At 43.0% G+C, this 21,173-nt stretch overlaps 1 protein-coding gene across 1 annotated transcript in view; it reads right to left on the reverse strand.

Annotated features, from left to right (window-relative positions):
- Positions 1-9,684: 9,684 nt before the first annotated feature.
- Positions 9,685-21,173, reverse strand: part of T265_00062 (hypothetical protein) — a gene marked incomplete at both ends in the record, with an annotated part of 83,682 nt that continues 72,193 nt past the window's right edge. Inside the window, 2 exons of the mRNA XM_009163719.1 lie at positions 9,685-11,117; positions 14,679-15,142. Coding sequence (XP_009161983.1) covers positions 10,635-11,117; positions 14,679-15,142 — 947 coding nt within the window. The remainder of the gene's footprint in view (positions 11,118-14,678; positions 15,143-21,173) is intronic.

Raw genomic sequence — 21,173 nt, forward strand, 5'->3', positions numbered from 1 at the left:
CACAGCAAAAAGACATGCCGTTTGTTCTTTTAAAGACCAGTAAAATGGACAAAGTTAAACAGTTCTCTTCCAGAGACTGTACAAACCGTTATTTATCGCAGAAACGCTCTGCATTCATTTTGAATTTGATGAAGAACCAACCGGACGAAGAAAATACTTTAATTATTTAAAACTGCGCTCCAAGCAGTGAACTGTTGAATACAAATTACATCTCGAATTTTCTTGTGGAGTTCTGATGTATCAAATTTCGCAAGGTTCGCTAACTAATCACTTATGACTGAAGCCTCGTTACGGTCCCGTCAACCTTTTCTGTCCACAGTACATCTGACGGGAGAACTTGATCGATGTTGCGGAGAAAAGTTATGTGTGCGTAAGCTCTGCTTCGTGGAAGAAAACATGGATTTTTTTGGATAACATTGGGACCCTTATTCTTGGCTCGTATATATTAGGAACAGGATGGTGGGCAACGAGCCGTCTGTTGCCCAGGGGTTTAGATTGCCGACAAATCGCTTCCGCTCGGATTCATAATAACTGGTCTCTGCATTTTATGGAATCGTATTTTGTCAATAATGACAGTAACAGTTTGACTAGTTCTCGTGTTTCAAAAGCGATAAAACGTTCCAATGTTTTCCTACTTGCTTTCGGGTGAAAAACTTGGTTTTCCATAGAGATAATCTTGTTAACCGTTGTCAAATTCTTCGCATTTTCTCTCAAATCTTCACAGCGGACAGAAAGATTATCGCTAAATCCATGTCGGCTGGCAAATTTATCATTACGGTGACCCTGTTCTGAAGATGCTCACTTGGTCTCCCGTAAAATATGACAATTTTCTCCTTGTGATTTGCACCCTTCTGTTTCCGGCGCCATGCCACCCTGATTTAAATCACCAGGAGTATTCCGAAACTAGTAGGGTTTAGACAAAAGCTCAAGGCATGTCCCTATAAAAGTATCCAACAAGACACTTTCCAAAGCTGTCTTGTTTCGTTCAAAGCATTCTTAGCAGAATCCGCTTACAAAAGTTTTGACGACTCCAACTAGAAATTGGATCAGCCTTGTACTGTTGTTGCGTCGCAAGGAATTGCACCGGAACACTGAGAGCCACATTCAGGCCACTGCTACTGGAAACTGATTTGTTTACTAGTTGGCCTTCAGAGTTTTAAAAACAGCTCGTTTTGGTAGAAATCCATTAGAATTGAGTAGCGTTGATAATCATACCAGTGAAACAACGTCATACCATTCAAGATGTATTCCATTGCGTTTTTCTGTAACCGGTAGAGAAAATTTCCGAATCCAACGGCCTCAACAAAGGCACGAAGCGTGCAGTCACTAGTTCAAACCGGCATTTTTATTTCGACAAACTCCACTAAGCTGGCTTTGACGGAGTACCCAACTGGATTCTGCTGAATTCTCTAAGTACGATGGTCTCCTTTAACTGAATGTCTTTATTACACAAGAAAATATAGTATTTTGTGATTAGATGCTACGGAAATGTGAATATACGAAAATACAACCGATGCCGGGTGTGTTTGGATGAGAACACTGGAACCAGACCTCTAAATCAGAAGAAGTATCACGGTAGTAAACAATGGTCCATTGGGTACAAAACAATGGGCATAACGAGACAGTGTGAAATGTGAAACGGAAAGAATGCGAAGGTGAATAGGTGTCTAACGCTTGTCCAATAGCCCACTAATTGGACAGGATGAATCTTGAGATTGTTTAATTTCGGATACCCAAGTCTGGCTTCAAAGACGCCTGGAGACAACGGCCTCTGTAGAGTGAAACCGACTGGATCCTTTATAGCATTTTATTATTAGTATTGCATCCAATCTAATGTATTCTGAGTCCACACATTATCATGTTATGGGCATGCATCAGTCCCTCCGAACAAAGCACACTGGAAAATGGGCTTAAGGGGCCTTATTGTGTGGGCTTTCCTCTCTTAAACCGAGTCATCTAGCCAAACTGAATTCAGAGATTCCAACTGCAAACGTTTTGGCAGAATCAAACGTGGTAGCGCTGATTTGAGAATGTAAAATATCTGAGAATTCACTGCATTTGGTTGAAGACAGTTCGTTCACCCATCAGTTTATTCTGTCCTAGGGAAATGCGAATACTTGACGGTTTAACCCGCACAGAGATTCGATCGACCATCTCTCATTCAGTGGGCCCAGCACTTTGATTCGCCGACTATCCGGAACCCTCCAGTAATGACAATTAGGACACTAGGTGGAACCAATAAGCGTGTGTTTCATACCTTTCAGCACTGTCAAATTTGCAACTAGAGTTAACTGCGCACAAAAATCCTACTACCGTCATGCTAATTGTTTCTCAACAGATACTACACACAACATATTTGCAGTTGACGAAAGAGAGGCCCCGCGCGTGAAAATGTAATCTAAGCTTTCCTGAACCTCGCTTCTTGCCCACAGCAGGAGTGATCTTTCATCCAGAGTGCATGTCTAGGTAGGGGTCATTGCGAATCTCGATACACTTCTGGTCCAAACGAAACTGCTGGGTGTACTTCAGAAATAAACGGCAATTTTTTGGAAACTTCGTCAGACAGGAATCTCCAGTCCACAAAAACTGCCTCCACGAGAAAAGGTATCCTTACTAGAGTACTAAAACCAAATGGACTGAAGTTAGGCGACTGACGGGAACATTTTCAGTACGCCTTTGCATTACAGGAACCACTCTCATGGGGAATGAATCTCACGACTGCAAATCGATATCCATCATGGAAAATCGTTTAGACTAACTAATCATAATTAACTTCCAGTCTGATTTGCCACCACTCGTAAAAAATCTGGAAGAACGTGGTACAATGTGCATTACTACAGATCGCTTCATTCCATTAACAGACTTTCAATTGCACCACCGAGGATTTTATTTCTAAATATTTTTTTCGCTTCTACGAGCGCAGAATGGGGTTTCACCTTGTTTTAGCAAGCACTGACGTGCCCTTGATTCACCGAAACCTGCTTCCTCTGGTGCGTTAAAACCCTATAAAGAAGGCAGTCATTCAAGTCGCTTCACGAGCCAGCTGTCCAATAGCTCAAATACGGAATACGCCATGACTGTTTCACTCACGTGAAACACGACCCGTTACCCAACAAAACTGATAGCATCAATTGATTTGCCATTTTCCCACCAGGAAATACATAACACACCCCTCTATGAAGGATTCTTCCGAGATTTGTCAAACTGTTGTGGAGTGTCAGTGAATTCCATCAAAGTTTTTGCACCGATCTTGAATTACGCTGCACTGGCAGCGTCATATTTTCGATTTCTTGTGTGACTGAACAGTTTACCAAAGCCCATCAACAGGTGTTTTTCGTACGCCACTAGAGGATCTTAGCCCTCATTGCAGAGGGAGAATATCTATCGCGATTTTGAATATACCGTTCAACATCAGCTTGACGGCGCTACCATGTTACTTCTTACTTGAAGCAGAAGAACGAGCATGCTATGATTCGCACTCCACACTTTACTGACGTCGTGTAGATGAAAACCTAATCTTCATTATTGAAGAACATTTCAGTTTGTTTTTGATCCTCCAAATAAAAGTTCAACGAGCAAACATTCGGCCCAAAAAGCATCCGGATGACAAACTAGCTCACAATNACCTAATTAATCTTCATTATTGAAGAACATTTCAGTTTGTTTTTGATCCTCCAAATAAAAGTTCAACGAGCAAACATTCGGCCCAAAAAGCATCCGGATGACAAACTAGCTCACAATCTCCAACATAAAGGAACATGGGGTAGACATTATATTTACTTTCCGAAAATTGCACTACTAGTCTCTGAACTTAGCTTGGTCAAGACGCTGTTCTGCAGGGAGGGTAAATTCTGCACCCCCATGCGATCTGTAGAAAGTAGAAGTGTCCTTGAAACCATCCGTACTAGAGAACCGCTATTCTGAGTGTTTTGTCCTGGTAAAATTATTATGAGCAACTGTTTGGTATCTATAAAGCTTTCACGCACTACTATGGACTCCATGCGTCCAAAAACATGTCTGGGTGAACCAAGTATAGGACAGCGACAGTTTCCAAGGGAAACTGTGAAACCACTGTGGAGTAGAAGGCATGCAACAACGATTTTACAAGTAGCATTTAGAGGGGAGATGGCATTTGTACTTTGAAAGCTTATAACGGAATCGGACTGCAAAATACATTTCGACCTAGGTCGACGGCTACTTAGTGATGTTCCACAATGTCAGATCTTGGACTAAAGACCATGAATAAATGGCAAGCGATTCAAAAAGTCATGTTCAAAGAGAGGAACATATTAACATACTGGCATTTTGAAGTCTAATGGAAATGAAGATCTGGAGACTTTCATAAAGCACAGCCTTGTGAGTAGTTTCCTCTATGAAGATACACTATGACATCTCGAATATCTTACCAGCTGAAACATGAGGCACCTTTGTGCAGCACATTCAGTTAAAGAATAGCATAAAGGAGAAATTCAGTTGTCTCTTGTGAAGGCCAGATTGGTTTGCAAATGAGTATATTTATCTTCTGCAGATTTTCTAACAGGTTTTTGATTCGATGTGAGCCCCTGCAGTTCGATAGTTCGGTCACATTGTCATCAGCGAGACTACACGAGAAAATTGGACAGGAACCCGGAGTTGATGAATGTGAAAGGCATAAAAAGTTGGAGAAAGAATACTGTCCTGTAAAACGCCTCTAAGAGTTAGCAATGATTAGGCACCATACATGTGAATAGAGTTTACTAGCAAAAATAGTCTTGAAATTAGTTCAGTCATGAGTGACCCAGGGGTGACTACGTTAATGGCAATCGCAAAAACCAACAGCTATCTTATTCATCAAACTGCATAACAAAACTATATACACGCGAGCAACTAAAATGGGGAAATGTCAAAAAAATGAAATATTCTACCCGGACCCATGGTTGACATGCTCCACTCCTTATCACGAACTGTGACGCTTGCTATTTACCTTGTATCTCATTTGGATAGGCATCATGTCTGAGCGTTTTCAGGATTCCATCATGCTTCGTCAGAATATTAGTACGCTCTACTAATGTTTGGTCTTTTTTGCGAAGGTACTACAACGTCAAGCCGTTGACTGTTTGTGTGAGAGGACGGAATGACCTTGAGGGCGCGTGGCTCGGAAGGAGGACTTCAGCCACACTTCATCTAACTCAGCATCCTATATTAAAAAGGAATAAATCGGGATGGGAATGCTACTCACAGCAGACACAATACACACCGATATACACAGTACAGCGAAAATTACGGCGAAACATAACGGGATTATGCTGCAGACATATTTGCACTAAGGGACACCAATGTAGTTACGGCAACCCAAATGGCGCTTCCACGGTCGAAGCGGGCATAGAACTTCCAGAATGTGACAAATTGTTCCATACCACTAGTGAAGAACTCGCCGTCTCCAAGACTATACAATAGACCTGACCAAACAGTAAACCTAGGATACACGCAGCTCCGGCTCACTACGAAAAAGAAGATGAACCAGTTCATGAAAAGCTGACTTTAGATAGAAATTGAAAGAGAGGACCACACCTGGTCGGACCTCTACTTCAGCCAGCCATCTGTACCACCTCGTAGGGATTCTAGATGTCTAAGGAACCAGACAGACCCGAACTTCGTATCCGATGCTTTGAAACCCCGTGACCGACAATTCCCGCTGGTACAGTCTATGCACAGTGCACATCTCAGATTCTACCACTACCATGAAACAATCACCACCTTAGTGTCTGCTCCCCATACCTCATCCGCGAAAAATTTCTATTTCAGCTTCAAGACGATGATTTTCTAAGTTGTCTGAACGTACCAGAACCCGCTGGTGTATCGCTGGTGGATTCGGACAAGATTTGGAGTGCAGTATGTCTCAGCATGGACATTGTCCTTAAACTTAGCTTCTGACTCGACTCAAAAGGAAGCCTGTTATTACGATACACACAAACAGGCCCACTCGCCTCCGCTATGACGGAAACCGAGGCTGCAACACTATTCTCCTCTGCATTATCCAAAAAAGTGGTGAGCGTATAACGAAAACGGTCACATGTCTGAAGCTTTAGGTCGTTGTTTTCGGTAGAAAGTCAGAAGCGGTCAGAGAAACTTAGCTTTCAGAAAACGGCTTCACATTCCTCTGACCAACACCAACGTAAGTTCCATCATGGCAGACAGGCTACGGTTGAACACTATGCAGAGAGGGATAGAATACGCAATAAAGAGAGCGAAGCACACGAATCTTCTTTGGGGCTGGAATTTGCCGGATGGCTTACACGTACTCGTAATATGAATATCGGCCCCAGTGTCGAAGATAAACCCAACATATCTGACGGTCGTGAAGAAAACCTGGCGATCTTCAGGGCAAAGCAAGAGTACATTTTTTAGGACACCACATCGATTTGACTTCGCGGCTCTTTGATAGCGATCTTCAGTATATTATGCGGATCATTGTGCGCGATAATTGGAGTACTCAAGTCCGACCTCCACGTCAAGGTGGAAGCTTTAGGTGAGGCGAACGAAGTTCCTGGTTCAATAGTCTGGTAAGTCGCATCAACTTTAGAACCACCGTCTCCTCTAGACTGGACCAAAGTGGTGTTTCGTTGTGGGTTTGTAAAACGTTCGGATTCGTCAGCAATAGAGTTTGGCTTATTCAAGTTGTTTCAATGAGGAGCACCCCCAAGATGAGTGCTTTGCCAATACGGTCGAATCATCAAGCGACCTGTCAGATGGAAAATAAGGGAGATTAGGCTCAAATACTTATACGTCTCCACTGGGTCAAGCTTGACAAACAATAACCGAACGTCCAATGCGATCTTCTGAGCTTCTGCGCCGACTTGAAACAGATCCACCTAGTACTCGAGCTAATCCTCAAACACCACGTTTGCCTCTAAGTCATACTTGAATTGCGCTATGCTATCGGCGATACTGTCGGAACTTGTTGCAGACGCATTACCAGAACCAGAGAGAACCTTGTCCTGGCCTTGGGCTTTTTTCGAGTAATATCCCTCTCTTGGCGCGGTCACTTCCGACAAAAGTAAACAACCAGATAGAAAGTTTAGTAGGGAACGAGTGCATGCTTTTGGAGCTTTTGCAAAATTAAAACTTCAGGAACAACACTTTATTGCCGATTAAAAGTAGAATTTTTCTGGGGGGGAGGTCGAGGGGTGCTGTTATCATACACGGTATACGCCAGTGTGGAAAAATGAGTACCATGATTGTTAGGACACAGTAAATTAAGTTGAGTTATAACTACAGGTGATACGTTTCACTTACACCAGTGTGAAAGAAATGGGTAGCCGCTTTTAAAGCGGAGATTCAACACTCTGAATAATGAATTTCATCTTATGATTGAAGCTCAATTTCGATGAAGAGGCGACAGGCCCCGTGCATTTTCGTTTCACCTAACTTCATTTTCAGAATCACAGAATAGTATAAATCGCAAAATTCTCGAAAAGGGCTTGAATCACACCAACTGGCTACGGTTAGCTGGTCGGTACTGTGGATAGAGCGCCAATGATAAGTCAACAGAACGGTTTGGTAGCATGTGATCTGATGTCGACTGGCTTCTCAGATGAGGGCGGATGCAAGTTCAGACCCTCCCCACACCCACAGGATGCCCACCTCTCAGGGTTCCGAGCAAGTGTTACACAACTGAGCAGTGTTTCAGACCTTTCGTCATAGATTAACTTGACGAAACGAACACTTGAGTTCGCCCTACTACTCACATATCGTAAGTAACCTGCGCAGAAAGAAAACATCCCACATGTAATACATCATTCTCACGGACAAAGCAGAGTTCGTGACACGAACGGGACTACATTATGTCTGGGTAAAGATATACCACACGGGCTATCGGCCTTTCGCACGTGAAATGTAATGTGTTCGATCTCCTATCTGCTCGCAGGTTCACATCTCTTCCGAGTTTCATTGAGTGGGCACAGCTGACGACGCCCAATGAAAATTAAATGGTGGGTACTGCTTAAAGATCTTTTAAAACGGTTCAACCTCGTCCAAATAATGAAATACGAATGTGTTTTCACTGTTTTCCTAATCTCCCTTATTCTTCCAAGTATAATTCGATCGTTCACAAATTTACTTAGAGGTGAATTCAGCAGATGCCAGCCTAATCGCCCATTGTTCTAATTTACCCTTGAATTCTCGACCACTTTTAGCTATGCTAATCAGAGCAAAACTAGCCTAGTTCCAGTTCGTTGAATAAGACGGGTGAGCGTCACTGCTGAAAGACCTGTTCGTCATTCAGGTCGGGGATACTCGCAAAGATCCAACCCGCTATCTCACGCCCACTGGCTTCCACATTGTTTGCCCAGTTTTATCGCAACGACAGTGTCAACATAGTCGGCTAAAATTAGTAGAACCTGGATAGTCACATTTTATCAAGACGTTTATCATCAGACCAGACAAAGTGCCCGGTGAGAATGACTCTAGGGTGTTAGCTGGCGCCTGTGTCAACAAATTTATCAGAATCGAAGTTTAATATCTGTCCTGAATGTTTGCTCAAGCCTTCATGCACAATCTTTCGCTTGCCAATAATGTCTTGGGTATTCTGGGTGTAACATGAATACGACAAAGGAAAGCGCAGACAACCGCTTCGCTGCGTTGCGGAATACACCACCGTTGTGTGGTGAAACGTAAGGCATTCAGAAGCCCGAGATCACTGTGGTTCTGTACGTAACAGATAGTAACTCGGTTGCTATTATTTGAACTCTGGTTATTTACAAACAATTTATAGTCACGGGATACCATTTCGCATAAATCCTTTCCGAGGTATTGGGGATATGAACAGGCCCTACCTTGTTTCATCTGCGATCCAACGAATACAGTACGATTACGAAGGCTTTGGAAAAAACAAGAGTGACCCTCGTGCAATCAGTTTGTGTGTCATTTACGAGTTGTCCTCCGATCGGACAGGAAAAGAAAGGTAGAACTACCTATCATAAAAACCGCTCGTCTATATAATCTTATTTGCTCTGGAGGGATCTACAAGCTAGCTACCGATATGGATGCCCGAACACTTAAATGGGGTTTATAAAGGAATGGAGAGGTGACTGCGAACAAACTGTTATTTTGGCTGGTCGCCTTCAACCAATAGTCAAAGGCCGGGGTTCATGAAGGTGTGGACGACCTTGAAACCAGCATATCACGAATACAGATGAAACTATTGCCAGCTGTACAAAGCGCAACCGGTCAAGCTCGTAATGTTGTCCATTTTCCTCACGAGTCTCAAACAGCTTGTCCTGAAGTGAGAACCATACACTTTAACAGGACATTTGCCAGGATTAGCACAGGAAGACGGGCAGTCAGAAGACACTGGAGGAAAGTAAAAGCTTGGCGTAATATCAAACGACTCAAACATTTGACGAAGCAGATCGGTAGTCTGTATTTTAGTTATTACCGTCTTCAAACTCTAAGGTCTTCAGTGCCTCTTAATCCTTGAAGGTTCTCTCTCTAAGGTCAATTCTTCCCTGTTGAAAACCGACGCTCTAGCATTTGAAAAGCCACGACAACCTCCCAGGAATTCCGACAAAAGTACTGTGTAAGGAATGGACTTTGTGGGGAATATGAGGCACCCAAATAATGCTAACGAGTAAAAAAATAGGAACACTAGTAGACTAGAACGGTGTACTGAATCGTGGGACGACATAGGCTAGTCGACGATCCCACGAAGCAGATAGGATTGTCATAGGACTTCGAAATTAGGGGAACACCTGTTAAAAGTTCAACATAAGTGTTACTTTTGTAAACTGATGGATTATATTTTTTAGAAGCATGGGGAATTTCCTCAGGATGATGGTTCAGTCAATCGATCAATTGAATTTGTGAACTTCGGACACCATTTGCGAGGCCGCACAAGAGAACGAGATGGTGAGAAACGGACATAAACCTTATGCAGGACAAGACAGGCTGCATGTACACGGCAGTGGATCGGCATCAGGCTGCATGTACACGGCAGTGGATCGGCTGCATGTACACGGCAGTGGAGGAGAGGCACAGACAAAGAGTACAGTCTACGGAGGGCACACAAATTATACAAAGGCAAATGGATAGAACCATGGCATGATACAGAGAGAGAGAGATGGTAGAGAGATGGTAGAGTAACATCCAGAATTCCCAGTTGAAGGATGCATAAAATGTTTCCCCAAGATTTACACCGGAAAGAGTGTTCTAATAGACGCACATAGCGAAAACATGGAATAACCACAGATAGTGTTATGAGTATTACTTTCGATTTGATCTGGACGAGTACTTTATTTGGCGCAGCTTTGGTGAAACGTATGAATGAGAACGTTTTTGAAGTCAATAGAAAAACCATGAAGCAATTAGTAGCGCGCCCACAGGAAACGTCCTCAACGGGCAGCAGAAGGGAACTAAAACTCTATGATTTTCATATCATACAGGTAAGGCTAAATCACACTTCTGGAGTAAGACATGAGGACGAAAACCACAGAGACTAGTAGGACTGTAGTGCCTGGGAGGAATGTGGCTCCGACGACGACTGAAAGTACGTAGGGGCGAATTCGCCCGACAACTCAGATTCATCACTAACAAAATGCGAATACAATGGGTGCCATGGAAAGACCAGTGGATAGAATCCTGGGGGATTTAACGAGGGTTCAGGTGCACACAGAATAGATAGATAGACGTCCGGAATGATTGGTTTCTCTACTGTTTGAATCAGAAACACCAGGTAAATAGGCTACACTGGCAGATGCAGCCCCAACGGGACTTCCACGATGGATATCTGCTTGGGCATGAGGCTCGCCGTTTGGGAGCTTCATGCTATTTGATGGCTGCTGAACAGCCATAGACCGGAACTGCTGCTGCTGTTGTTGCTGATGTTGGTTTGGGTGTTGTAGAATCAAGTGTGGTGGAAAGTAGTGCTGCGGCGACACCTGCGGGGTTATTTGACTTAAATCGTTTACGCCCGCAGAAGCGTGACCGAGGGGGAACTGTTGCACAGAAGCTGGAAACAAACGTAAGGTTCCACCACGGACATCAGTCAGCCAAGCTGACTTTTGTGGACCGATTTCCGAACACAAGGGGTTCAGTTGTTTGGAATTAGCCAAAAGCCACGGTTCATGAGTCTCCGATAGATTCTGAAACAACAGAAGAGGCAGGCTGGTTACGTACTGCTGACTTCCCTAAAAGGGAATTCGGGAACTTGATGACATTCAATGACCCAAAAGAGCGGCTGTAAGAGTACACTCCACAAACTGCCATTCAATATGGAATCATCTTAGAAGCGAGAACAACTCTCGACAGACCTCCACAAGCAATTTTTTCCGTGATGTTCTCCCACTACTTTGCAAAAAACTGAACTGACTCCGTTCCACAGCAACTCTTGGATTACAAATTCTAACAGTGTCATGCTGGGTCTGGAGGTCATTAGCGAAATCTTGGGTGTTTTCTTGAACGTTACGTAGTGTAATTTTCACATTGAAGAACATCAGGACGGTCACATGTATGTGAGACCTATTCGTAAAACCCGTTCTGACAGTTTCAATCGATATTTAGGACGAAAATCATCTTCTCATTCATTTTTTTGGTAACGTAACCGCTTAAACAGGACGTCCATCGATGTGGACAGAGCATGTCAGCCAAAATACACGAGAAATGTTTCAGTGGACTCAAGATACCAGACAAGATGGGACCTCGCGCAAAATATCAGTATAATGAACTGTCACTAGATTGTCTTCCTTGTCTAGTAGGTACGATCCGGCAAAGCGCGTTGGAGGTGCCTTCACCGGGTGCTTTAATGGGTCTTCCATTAAAGTGGACTAGCTTACTGCGGGACAATATCCGGATGTACTTTGATGAGTACAAAATTTCGATTAAAACAATGTCAATCTATCTGCCAGATAACTTATAAGATATGAACATTTTGTTAAAGCTATTTTGATAGATATTTGAGCCTAGAGGGTTATCCTGAAAGTAGGTGACCGGAGGAGAGCAGTAACGCAGGGAAGATAGCTCCAATAAAGAAACTAACATCTAAACAATGCCAAAAAAGCAAAAGTCACGCATCGTTTGTATTAAATCCACTGGTGGGACCAAAGTATGAAAAGAAGATCTTTGATGCGTCGCCAAACAGTTGGTATGGATGCGGAAGCACAACCACGGAACTTCTGTGGTCTTATCCTCAACAAGAATTATATTTCGTCCGTCTACGGATGAAATCCCGTCTACTTTCTATTGAATATCTCCTTGTAGAAAGTTGGTCAAGTGATCCATGATCCATTCCAGAGGGAACGCAAGTGGATAAGTGTGATTGGCTCTAGTAATCACAACTCCTCAAGTTGTTATTCTGTTTGAAATTGAAATTCGGATATCTAGTAGTCAAATACATGCATAAATGTATGTGAAATAATTATTCATTTTCGAAATAGGTTGTTACTTTGCGGCATGCAAAATAAACAAATGTGAATAACCAAATGTGCCAATTTGTGAAATATAGGTAGCTCGGATGCGCTGCAATCCAAGTGCCAAGCTATGCGAACAGACCAACAACCATAACTGAACGTTCACAGTTGAAGCATCCACTGAGTAGCTTACTTCTGTAGCGGTCACTCACTAGACCACACGTCACAAACACTCAAGTCACGTAAAGATTCCTGTCCCACTTGCAACCTTAGCCGACAACATATAAACTAACATTTCCCATCGATTGTTATTTATGCGGCTACCACCAGCGTCACGCGTCACTTCAACCACATCAGGCCAAGTTGTATTCACGTTCGCGCAATTATCAAACACGAATGGACACCCCTTTCTTCACACTGCACAAAATAAATAGGCATGCAGCTCAGCCCAAAACACTTGAGCGCACATGAAATCGACTGAGATCCACAAGTCTCCAAGGACAACTACGGAACACGTGTAGCAGCTATACTGCAGAGAAGGCACATCTCGCGTCCGGAACTTCACTCAGGAACCCTCGTCAGTTGTCCACAAACGATAAGTCACTTCTTAGTTTATTCCCTTCTGGCGTTGTACTTATTTTTATCAAGTGCATATAACTTTTGTAATCACCATCATCTAATAAAACAGACATTCGTTAGTGATTGTCACCTGATAATCAAGTTATTTACGTTACACCCAGATCACTAACACTTCAAAGGAGCCCAGTAAAATTAATCAGTCGGTGGTATACTGCCAGTAATTTCCAAATCTCAATTCATTCTGACACGAAAAGGCTGTTACTTTTCGAAGACAACAGCCAACCAGTGATGTCCGTAGATTCCATTAGCATTTCTCCAAAAGTGATATTATTGCACCGATATTGTCTTGTTGATCAGCGACATGTAAGTCACGTCCTGTTATTATTATAAGCTCGACCAGGAGCAATCAGGCAATTCTAATTGAGAAGTTCCCATCTGGAAACAGAAAAAAAAACCAACAAGAGTGCGCCCTTTATAGTCGACATCAAAACAGTAGTGCTTGCTTCAGCTATGGCAACTTTCCTGGGCGTAGCTGTGGCGCAATCGAAGCTATCACAGTTGATACGAACAAAAAGTTGCACACTGCACCTCTATTTTGAACTACTCCGTTGGCAAGTGTGTAAAGCATTCTTTAGATAAAGCATTCCTCTCTGTAAGAAAAACTCCAAGAAGAAACCCAGTATTGAAGATGTCATTTTAATATCACTCAGTTTTCCTCGCGGAACCCAACATAACACACGCTCGGGATCCCGAAAGCGTTTACCCAGTGAATAATTAGAAACACCAGAATTGACGCTATTTTCTCAGCCGACTGTCACGACAACCGTTTGGTGTCACGAGCGATGGTGTTTGATTTTTCCTAAACATTAAAAAGCGACTTCAACTGGCAACCACTGTATGCATTCCCTACGTTCACTGATGTACTCTAATAAAAGATATATGATATTAAGAGATATCTTGCGATTTCACCTCAAACACGAAGCATCTGCTCGAAACACTCGAATAGGACTGAAATTCACTTAACTCGGTGCAACCACTCGGTGGCGGATTCTGACATGCCCTGAAGGAGTGCATACTTAAGTTTGCATACATTTCTATGTCTGGAACACGTAGTCATCAACGCAAGTGCAGAAAATCATCAGAAAGGCGTAAGACGCCTTACGAAAGTAGACAGTATGACAACCATTCATTCGGAGAAATTACTGAAGCCAACAACTGTGAAGAACGAACGTTTGTGATCATCAGGATGTGAATAAACAGTAGAACAGAGATGTGCTCAAATACGATCTGTAGCGCTTGAAAGTGTCATTGTGTCATTGTTGGGACCATACAGTCATTAAGCGGCTTGACTCCATCGCAGTTTGAAGCAATGCATCTCAGTTACAGTAGCTCATACTTCAATTATGACGCAGACCAGTACCACTGGAAGTCAGTCAAGGTAAAATGCCACGAAACTTACCAAGTTCCCGTTCTGTGATTGTTGTGCTGGTACCAGTTGATCCGGTTGATATATATTACATGGACGTCCCATTTCTGTGGATAACTGTCTGTAGCGCTTGAAAGTGTCATTGTGTCATTGTTGGGACCATACAGTCATTAAGCGGCTTGACTCCATCGCAGTTTGAAGCAATGCATCTCAGTTACAGTAGCTCATACTTCAATTATGACGCAGACCAGTACCACTGGAAGTCAGTCAAGGTAAAATGCCACGAAACTTACCAAGTTCCCGTTCTGTGATTGTTGTGCTGGTACCAGTTGATCCGGTTGATATATATTACATGGACGTCCCATTTCTGGTGGATAACTGAAGACATTCGGCTGAGCCGCCTGATACAACGCATCCATATCCTCGAATCCGATACCACCTAGGAACATGAGGCCAGCCGGATGCTGACCGACTGTGGTCTGAAGCCGATGGTTTGGATTTGGAGTCACATGTTTCGACAGTGGTCTTAATGTCCCGGTGCCTATGGGCAATGAAGCAGGACCTGAATAAATACTGAATGTACCGTCTGAAGTTAGGGCGGGAACGGCATGCGGAATGGAGGCGGGTGGAAAGGCTGGGAATGATGGATGGTAGCTGTTTGCGGGCACCGTTTCCATGCTGCTAGTAGGTGCGACAGAACAGGCTTCAGAAATTTGCACAGGAAATTCAAAAATGGACGCACTGGCATATTCGGGACCTACGGGTCAATGGGGGGTTAGGGATGGGATGATTAAAACAAAAATGGGTTACGGAGCGCAGCAAACATGCCAAAGTGGTATCATTTACATGGGATATTTCACGGAAGGAAACAAGGATTATAGGATTAGTTGTCCCCCATTGTACTCGCATACGGAATCCAAAAGCCACTTTCCAGGTTGCCGAATTGTATGGAATATTTGAAGTCCACTGCCAAATCTCGCGAGAGATAAGAAAACTTCAAAAGATACGCGTGGGGTTGTCAAAAAGTGAGTAACGTCCAATCGACGGGCAACGGGTGAGGTGTATGATCTTGGGGAGTCCATCTGATGAGTCCAGAGAACGAAAAAAGTTCTCGCGTGCATCGGCTACTGGAAAATCAGACCAAATTTTCCTAATCGTTGATCATAACTACTGAAATTAAGTCAAGTGATTTCCTTAACTCCATTTTGGCGAGGTATTTCGGAAGTCGAAGATTTAGCACACTGTAGGATGTCATATTTTCATAAAGAGAGGGCGGAACAATGTAGTTTGTTCCCCTACGCTTGAATGAACATGAACGTAGAATTCACCCTTTGAAATATGTCCACACAACGTATAACTGTAAGTTTCACTGATATTCACAGAAACTCACGGATATATTTTTCACCTCCGCTAAGTCTTTTGTCAACCATGTAAAATAGATACAGCCTTTCGTGCTGAGTCACCAAGTTTGTTTGCTTTATTTATGCATGAGCTTACTGAGCGACCAAATGTGTTTTTTGATCAGATAATTGCTCTCCAGGGACAGTGCTCTGTGCAACAAAAACTAGGGGGAATTTGTTCACTTTGTGTTTCGGAAATTGAGTGGGAGGAAATGGGTACGCGGTTTTCCGCGAATGCCTCTGAATTCATGTTTATTTGATGACTTAATTTGGTTTTGTTTAGTTTATGTGGTTTGGGATAATATTGACAGATCTGTTACAACATTGAGAGGGATATCCTAAATTCTGAGATGTGTTAAAAGTTTGGGCGAAAGTAAACATACCAATGGTGATGATGCACGCCTAGGGAAGTGGTTCCCAAAATAGCTGTCAGCATGTGAACCATGAAAACTTCTCGTTTAGGAGTTGTCACAATCAAGCAGTTCAGTTCACTTTGAGTATAATATTCGCATTAATCTGTTTTTGTAATATGAATGTCACGTGCTCCAAACGAACCCACATTCATTATTACAGAATCTTGGGTCCGCTGAAGCCATGGTCCTGATATCCCACCATTAAGAACCACTGGTGATAAGTCAGTATCAGAATTACGATATCGGCTCATACGACAAAACGTCCTCGCATTATTCATAAATGCTCTAATAAAATTGTTCGGATGACTATCATTGTTGTGCATTTATCGAGTCGAATTAAGATTCCTGTCAAGTTACAACCTTAAGAACATTAGCAAGCCATCTTCGAAAGAGGAGAAACATGAAAAACATAAAGAATCAGAATTCTCACCCTTAATCAAAAGGTACTTTTCTCCTGGCGCCCCAAACACAACCCAGTGGCTTTGGTGCGTATTCATTGGATGGCTTACTGCGAGCATTACCAGAGCAATATGATCCCAATTTTGCAGCGAACGTGCTGCTTCCAGGTTTCTTAGTTGGGATTAATTTTTATCTTCGTTTGAGTATGCTAATCGATAAGGTTTGAAGCGATTAAATGAACTGATCAAGTCCTAGGGAGATTCGTATTCTATTGGCTGAATTAGTATACGATGAAGCTAAGTGCTGTTGTTTCACAGGATTTATTGGCCTGCTGAGGCCATCTGGAGAAGCAAATGCTTACTTGGGATCGCATGAATTCGACTGTACATGAGGTCTCCCGAACCGGTCCCCTCCATTCACACCAAACAAGGATGTTCAGTACCATAGGAAACCGGCTGAGTTAGAACAAAATTCAAAATACTTTCACTAGAATTGCGGAAACGAAAATTCCGTGAACATCTCCCACCACTTTTTCCCATCCATGCCGAATTCAACAATTCAATTTCGAAACAAACCGAGGTGGAGCATTTTTTGAACGTCTGTATGCAAAATCGTGTGCACTCAGTTTACCTCTGGACATAACTTTCGTAACCGAACGAACAGTCTTTCTCTCTTTGGAGAACTCTACACTGTCTACCTCTTTTGCAGCCTTATTTTTCTAATTTATCAATCTGTAGCATCTATACCCACTTCGTTGAGATCAGCAAACCGTTTTGCGTCTTTTCAACACTCATCATTGTGACAAACCGCCAAAAGTAACTAATTTTGGCAGTATCCGATTGTAAAATGATAGACAACAGCAGGTGAAACTAAACCGGATACAAAACGATAATGTGACTCACTTCCGACCAACGCCCGCGGTTCTTTAGACATAACGGCTATTCTACTTTTGAGTCACGTTAACCTGAGATCGACAGATGTCACATTGAATGGAGCGGACAACAACAGCAGTTAGTTTGGTGATGCATTCGTTCCACACGAAGTGGGCAAACTAGATGGCATGAAGCCTACGGGGAGTATTCCAATCCTTACTTTAATGAACCATTCATTAATGTTTCGGGATGCTGAACCAAAATTTCAACTTTGAAACGAATATTGATGTTACGCAACCGGTGGCTTGGACTTGAACGTAAACGCCCAGAACAGCAAGTACTAAACACACAAATGCTGCAAGTTAGATAAGTTGGTGAAGATACCGAATATGAAGCTTTCTAAAAGTACTTATTCACAGTAAACTTCTCGGTCAATTGCAGCTGGCTGTTCAGTTGCCCTATGGAACCAGACGGTTGACGGTCGAATAGTCTCGGAGGCTGTTCAACAGCATACTGAACAAAGTCGGCGAGAATGTCGCAGCCGGTTCGCTCTTCACGACTACTTCGGTTATTGCCAGTGCTCCAAAACCACTCTTGGAACTACTGCAAGCACAGATTTCAAGCACTGTCTGGTTCACCTAACCATAGAAGGTAAAGCCGATCGTGCCAACTGGACAATTCGTATATTCCTTCCCACTAAAATTAAGTTTATGTTCGCTATCGAGGAAGTTTTCTTCATGTATTCTCCCTTCATTACAATGGCAGATAAACGACTGAGGAACTAGCATCCACATCCGCTGCTACATTTAATTTCTGTTGCAATAGCTTTTAGGAACATTGCATGTCTTCCGAAAGCGTGTGAACGTAGATTCACAAAATATCTATTGCTTCAGCATGCAGTGCTCTCTTTCGCCTGTAGTGTTTGTTGTGAAGCGGTCTAGAATTGATTCAATCCCCACCAAAACCCGCGTGAGAATAGCCATAAGAATAAGTCTCCCTTTTCTTACACAGTGTTTTGTGAATTCATTAACGCCAAAGGTTAGTACAGCTGTATCACAAATGTTGATGCATGATACAGGCGTTCCATGGACATCGGCCAAGATTCCCCTGACATTCTTTCCCTAGATAGTAAGCCGCCCCAGTATACAATACTAGCGTGTCTGTGTTTGTGGAATCGGCCTCATCAGGAGATGGGTCAAGCACACCGTATGCGCCCAGACCAGAAACAGCATGGGGTAAATGTGTGCAAACGTGCGTGAGGCATTCAGCATGTACTTACACACCCCGGATACAACAGAATGGTCGTTGTTGTTTCGGCAGGCTAGTTAAATAGCCACACTGTGACTGGTCATTTTTTCACCGATTATGTTAACTAGCCGAAGAACCAGTTTTCGCCCCACATATGCACGCACATAAACAAACGTCCATTGCAGAAGCAGTGTACTGGGTGGTCCAGTAACATGATGAACAGGTTCACAAGATGCACAAAATAAGTGTTTTGTTTTGAGGAGTCACACTGATCAACTGTCTTGTACGACATCGTTATGCATCCTTGCTTCTTTCTTCAAACTGGAAATGGGCTCGGTGCAGGTCCAGCCCCGATCGCTAGTACTAGTTTAAAGGGACGCATCGGACTCGTGGAATTGGATATTCGTTTACAAACCGTCTAGCTGTAGCACCCTTTCGGTGCCGAACTGCCATGCTTCCTGAAGGAAGCATGAGGGCTGAGATACTGCCAGGTTGCCCAAGCCTAGACAGGGGAAGTCGAGAGGCAGAGATCGGGTTCGAACCAAAGACCTTTCGGTCAGTGAATTCGCGCTCTTACCACTGAGCCATTTCGTTTACGAACTGAAATGGTGTTGACTTGAGACTCAAATAAACCCGTTGTTTACGATATTTTTCAGCACATTTAGCTGTGCATAAACAAACGCAAGATTCTGTTAGGTAGATAAAGTACATTTTTTTGGGGTAAGACACCAGATTTTAGGAAGGTGGTTTTTCATCAGTATTTGAAGAAAATCATGGCAGGGAAAAGCTGTTCTTACACTCATTTGTTTGCAATTCAGCACAAACCGACTGTGGTTTGGCAACGATGAGAATGCAACCAGTTTAATCTCCTTGGAGCGAACGGCAGATCCGTATAGAAAACCACCTGCTGAACAACGTGTTCATCCATCCCCCTTTCCCAGACAGAGACTACTCGAGTTTTTACACACAGATTCAACACAGAAGAAAAGCTATGCAGTATTCTTTGTTTGCGTAGTATGTGTCGAATTCACTTACAGAATGAAATCCAGAAATAGAGCTTAAAAAACCATCCTTAACTTAATAGTAAATCAAATGTTTTCATGAGGAAAAGTATCCACTCAGTCGCCTTGACCCTCGAACAAGGGGTTGGTCAGTACTGCATTGCGTGGCATAGAGTTTATGAGTGATGACAGTGCAGCATTAACCCGAAAATGCGACTTAATTAGACGTACGCAACGAGTGGTTTAGTGTTGCACTGGCAACCGGTCAGTTGCGGATTCGAAGCCCTCCGGTGCTTCGTAAAATCGGTACTGCCGGTGGTTCCAATCAATGATGAAACAATTAGTTTAGGCTTCTCTGCTCTTCAGCATGGATTGACGAGATCTATAACAGAAACTTTTACAACTAACCACCTGTCAAATATACATATGCCCCTGCAGTAAATTCCATTCCTCGGGCAAATAGGCTTTGAAGCTGACATTTTTCCAAGGTACGACAAACAACACATTTGGTCCATTATAAAGACTGAAGAACGGCAACAAACAAACAAGGCTACACAGATGGTGAGTATGACTGAACAGCAGACAGCCACCGATAAGGGCATAGTATAAAGAGAATACGATGGCTTCAATATTAGAACAATGATCTTAACGGGGAAACTATCATCAAGGAAAACATCATCAAGTAAACCGCGGTCTACAACCCATGGGATGTTTTTGTACCAATCGAAACCGTAAGAGAGAACAAAGCAATACAAATGGCTCCTTCAAGGCTATATTTTGGGCGTTGGTCAAGGCTAGAAAAATTTCATTTATAGCCATCCAATCCAATGTCGCATGCAGAGGAATCAAAATCGCCGCAGGTATCGATTACCTCTAACAGAAAGGCTAGCTATGCTCGAGAGCCAGATGCTATAGAGGAACAGATTGAATAAAATAAGCAGACCAGAATTTTAGCAATAATTAGTGTTCTCCTTGATTCGAGGACCAGAAATTTGGTCCACGACAAAACCGCTCATGTTTGCCACCATAACCAGTGATGATAGACGGAAGGAAGCGATTTTTATTCAGCAGAAGAATACCTGTACAGATCAAACCCAGAATAAACAGAAGTGTGCACGGAAAGAACTTACATAAAACCAACAAACTGAAGGTGTGACTGGGCCCATTAAATAGAATGGTCCAATCAGGATGGTCATCAATGGTAAATTCCGGTCATCTAAACCTGAGAACTCTATAAGCCAATTTGTGACATTCAGTCAGAGAACCATTGATTTCTGTTTTACAGCAATCATCTACCTAATTTTGGAATCGTAGTCTTTTGCAACCCCAGGTAGGCCTGTTCTCACTTGGTCAGGACTTTGAGGTGACACAACTTTAACTGGTGGGAGAGAAATCGGCTCTATATGGTTTGAGAGGTATGAAGCGCTGCTTTGTCATGTCGCAATATCCACACAC

The sequence above is a fragment of the Opisthorchis viverrini genome (genome assembly GCF_000715545.1).
Source record: "Opisthorchis viverrini unplaced genomic scaffold opera_v5_1, whole genome shotgun sequence".
NCBI lineage: Eukaryota > Metazoa > Platyhelminthes > Trematoda > Opisthorchiida > Opisthorchiidae > Opisthorchis > Opisthorchis viverrini.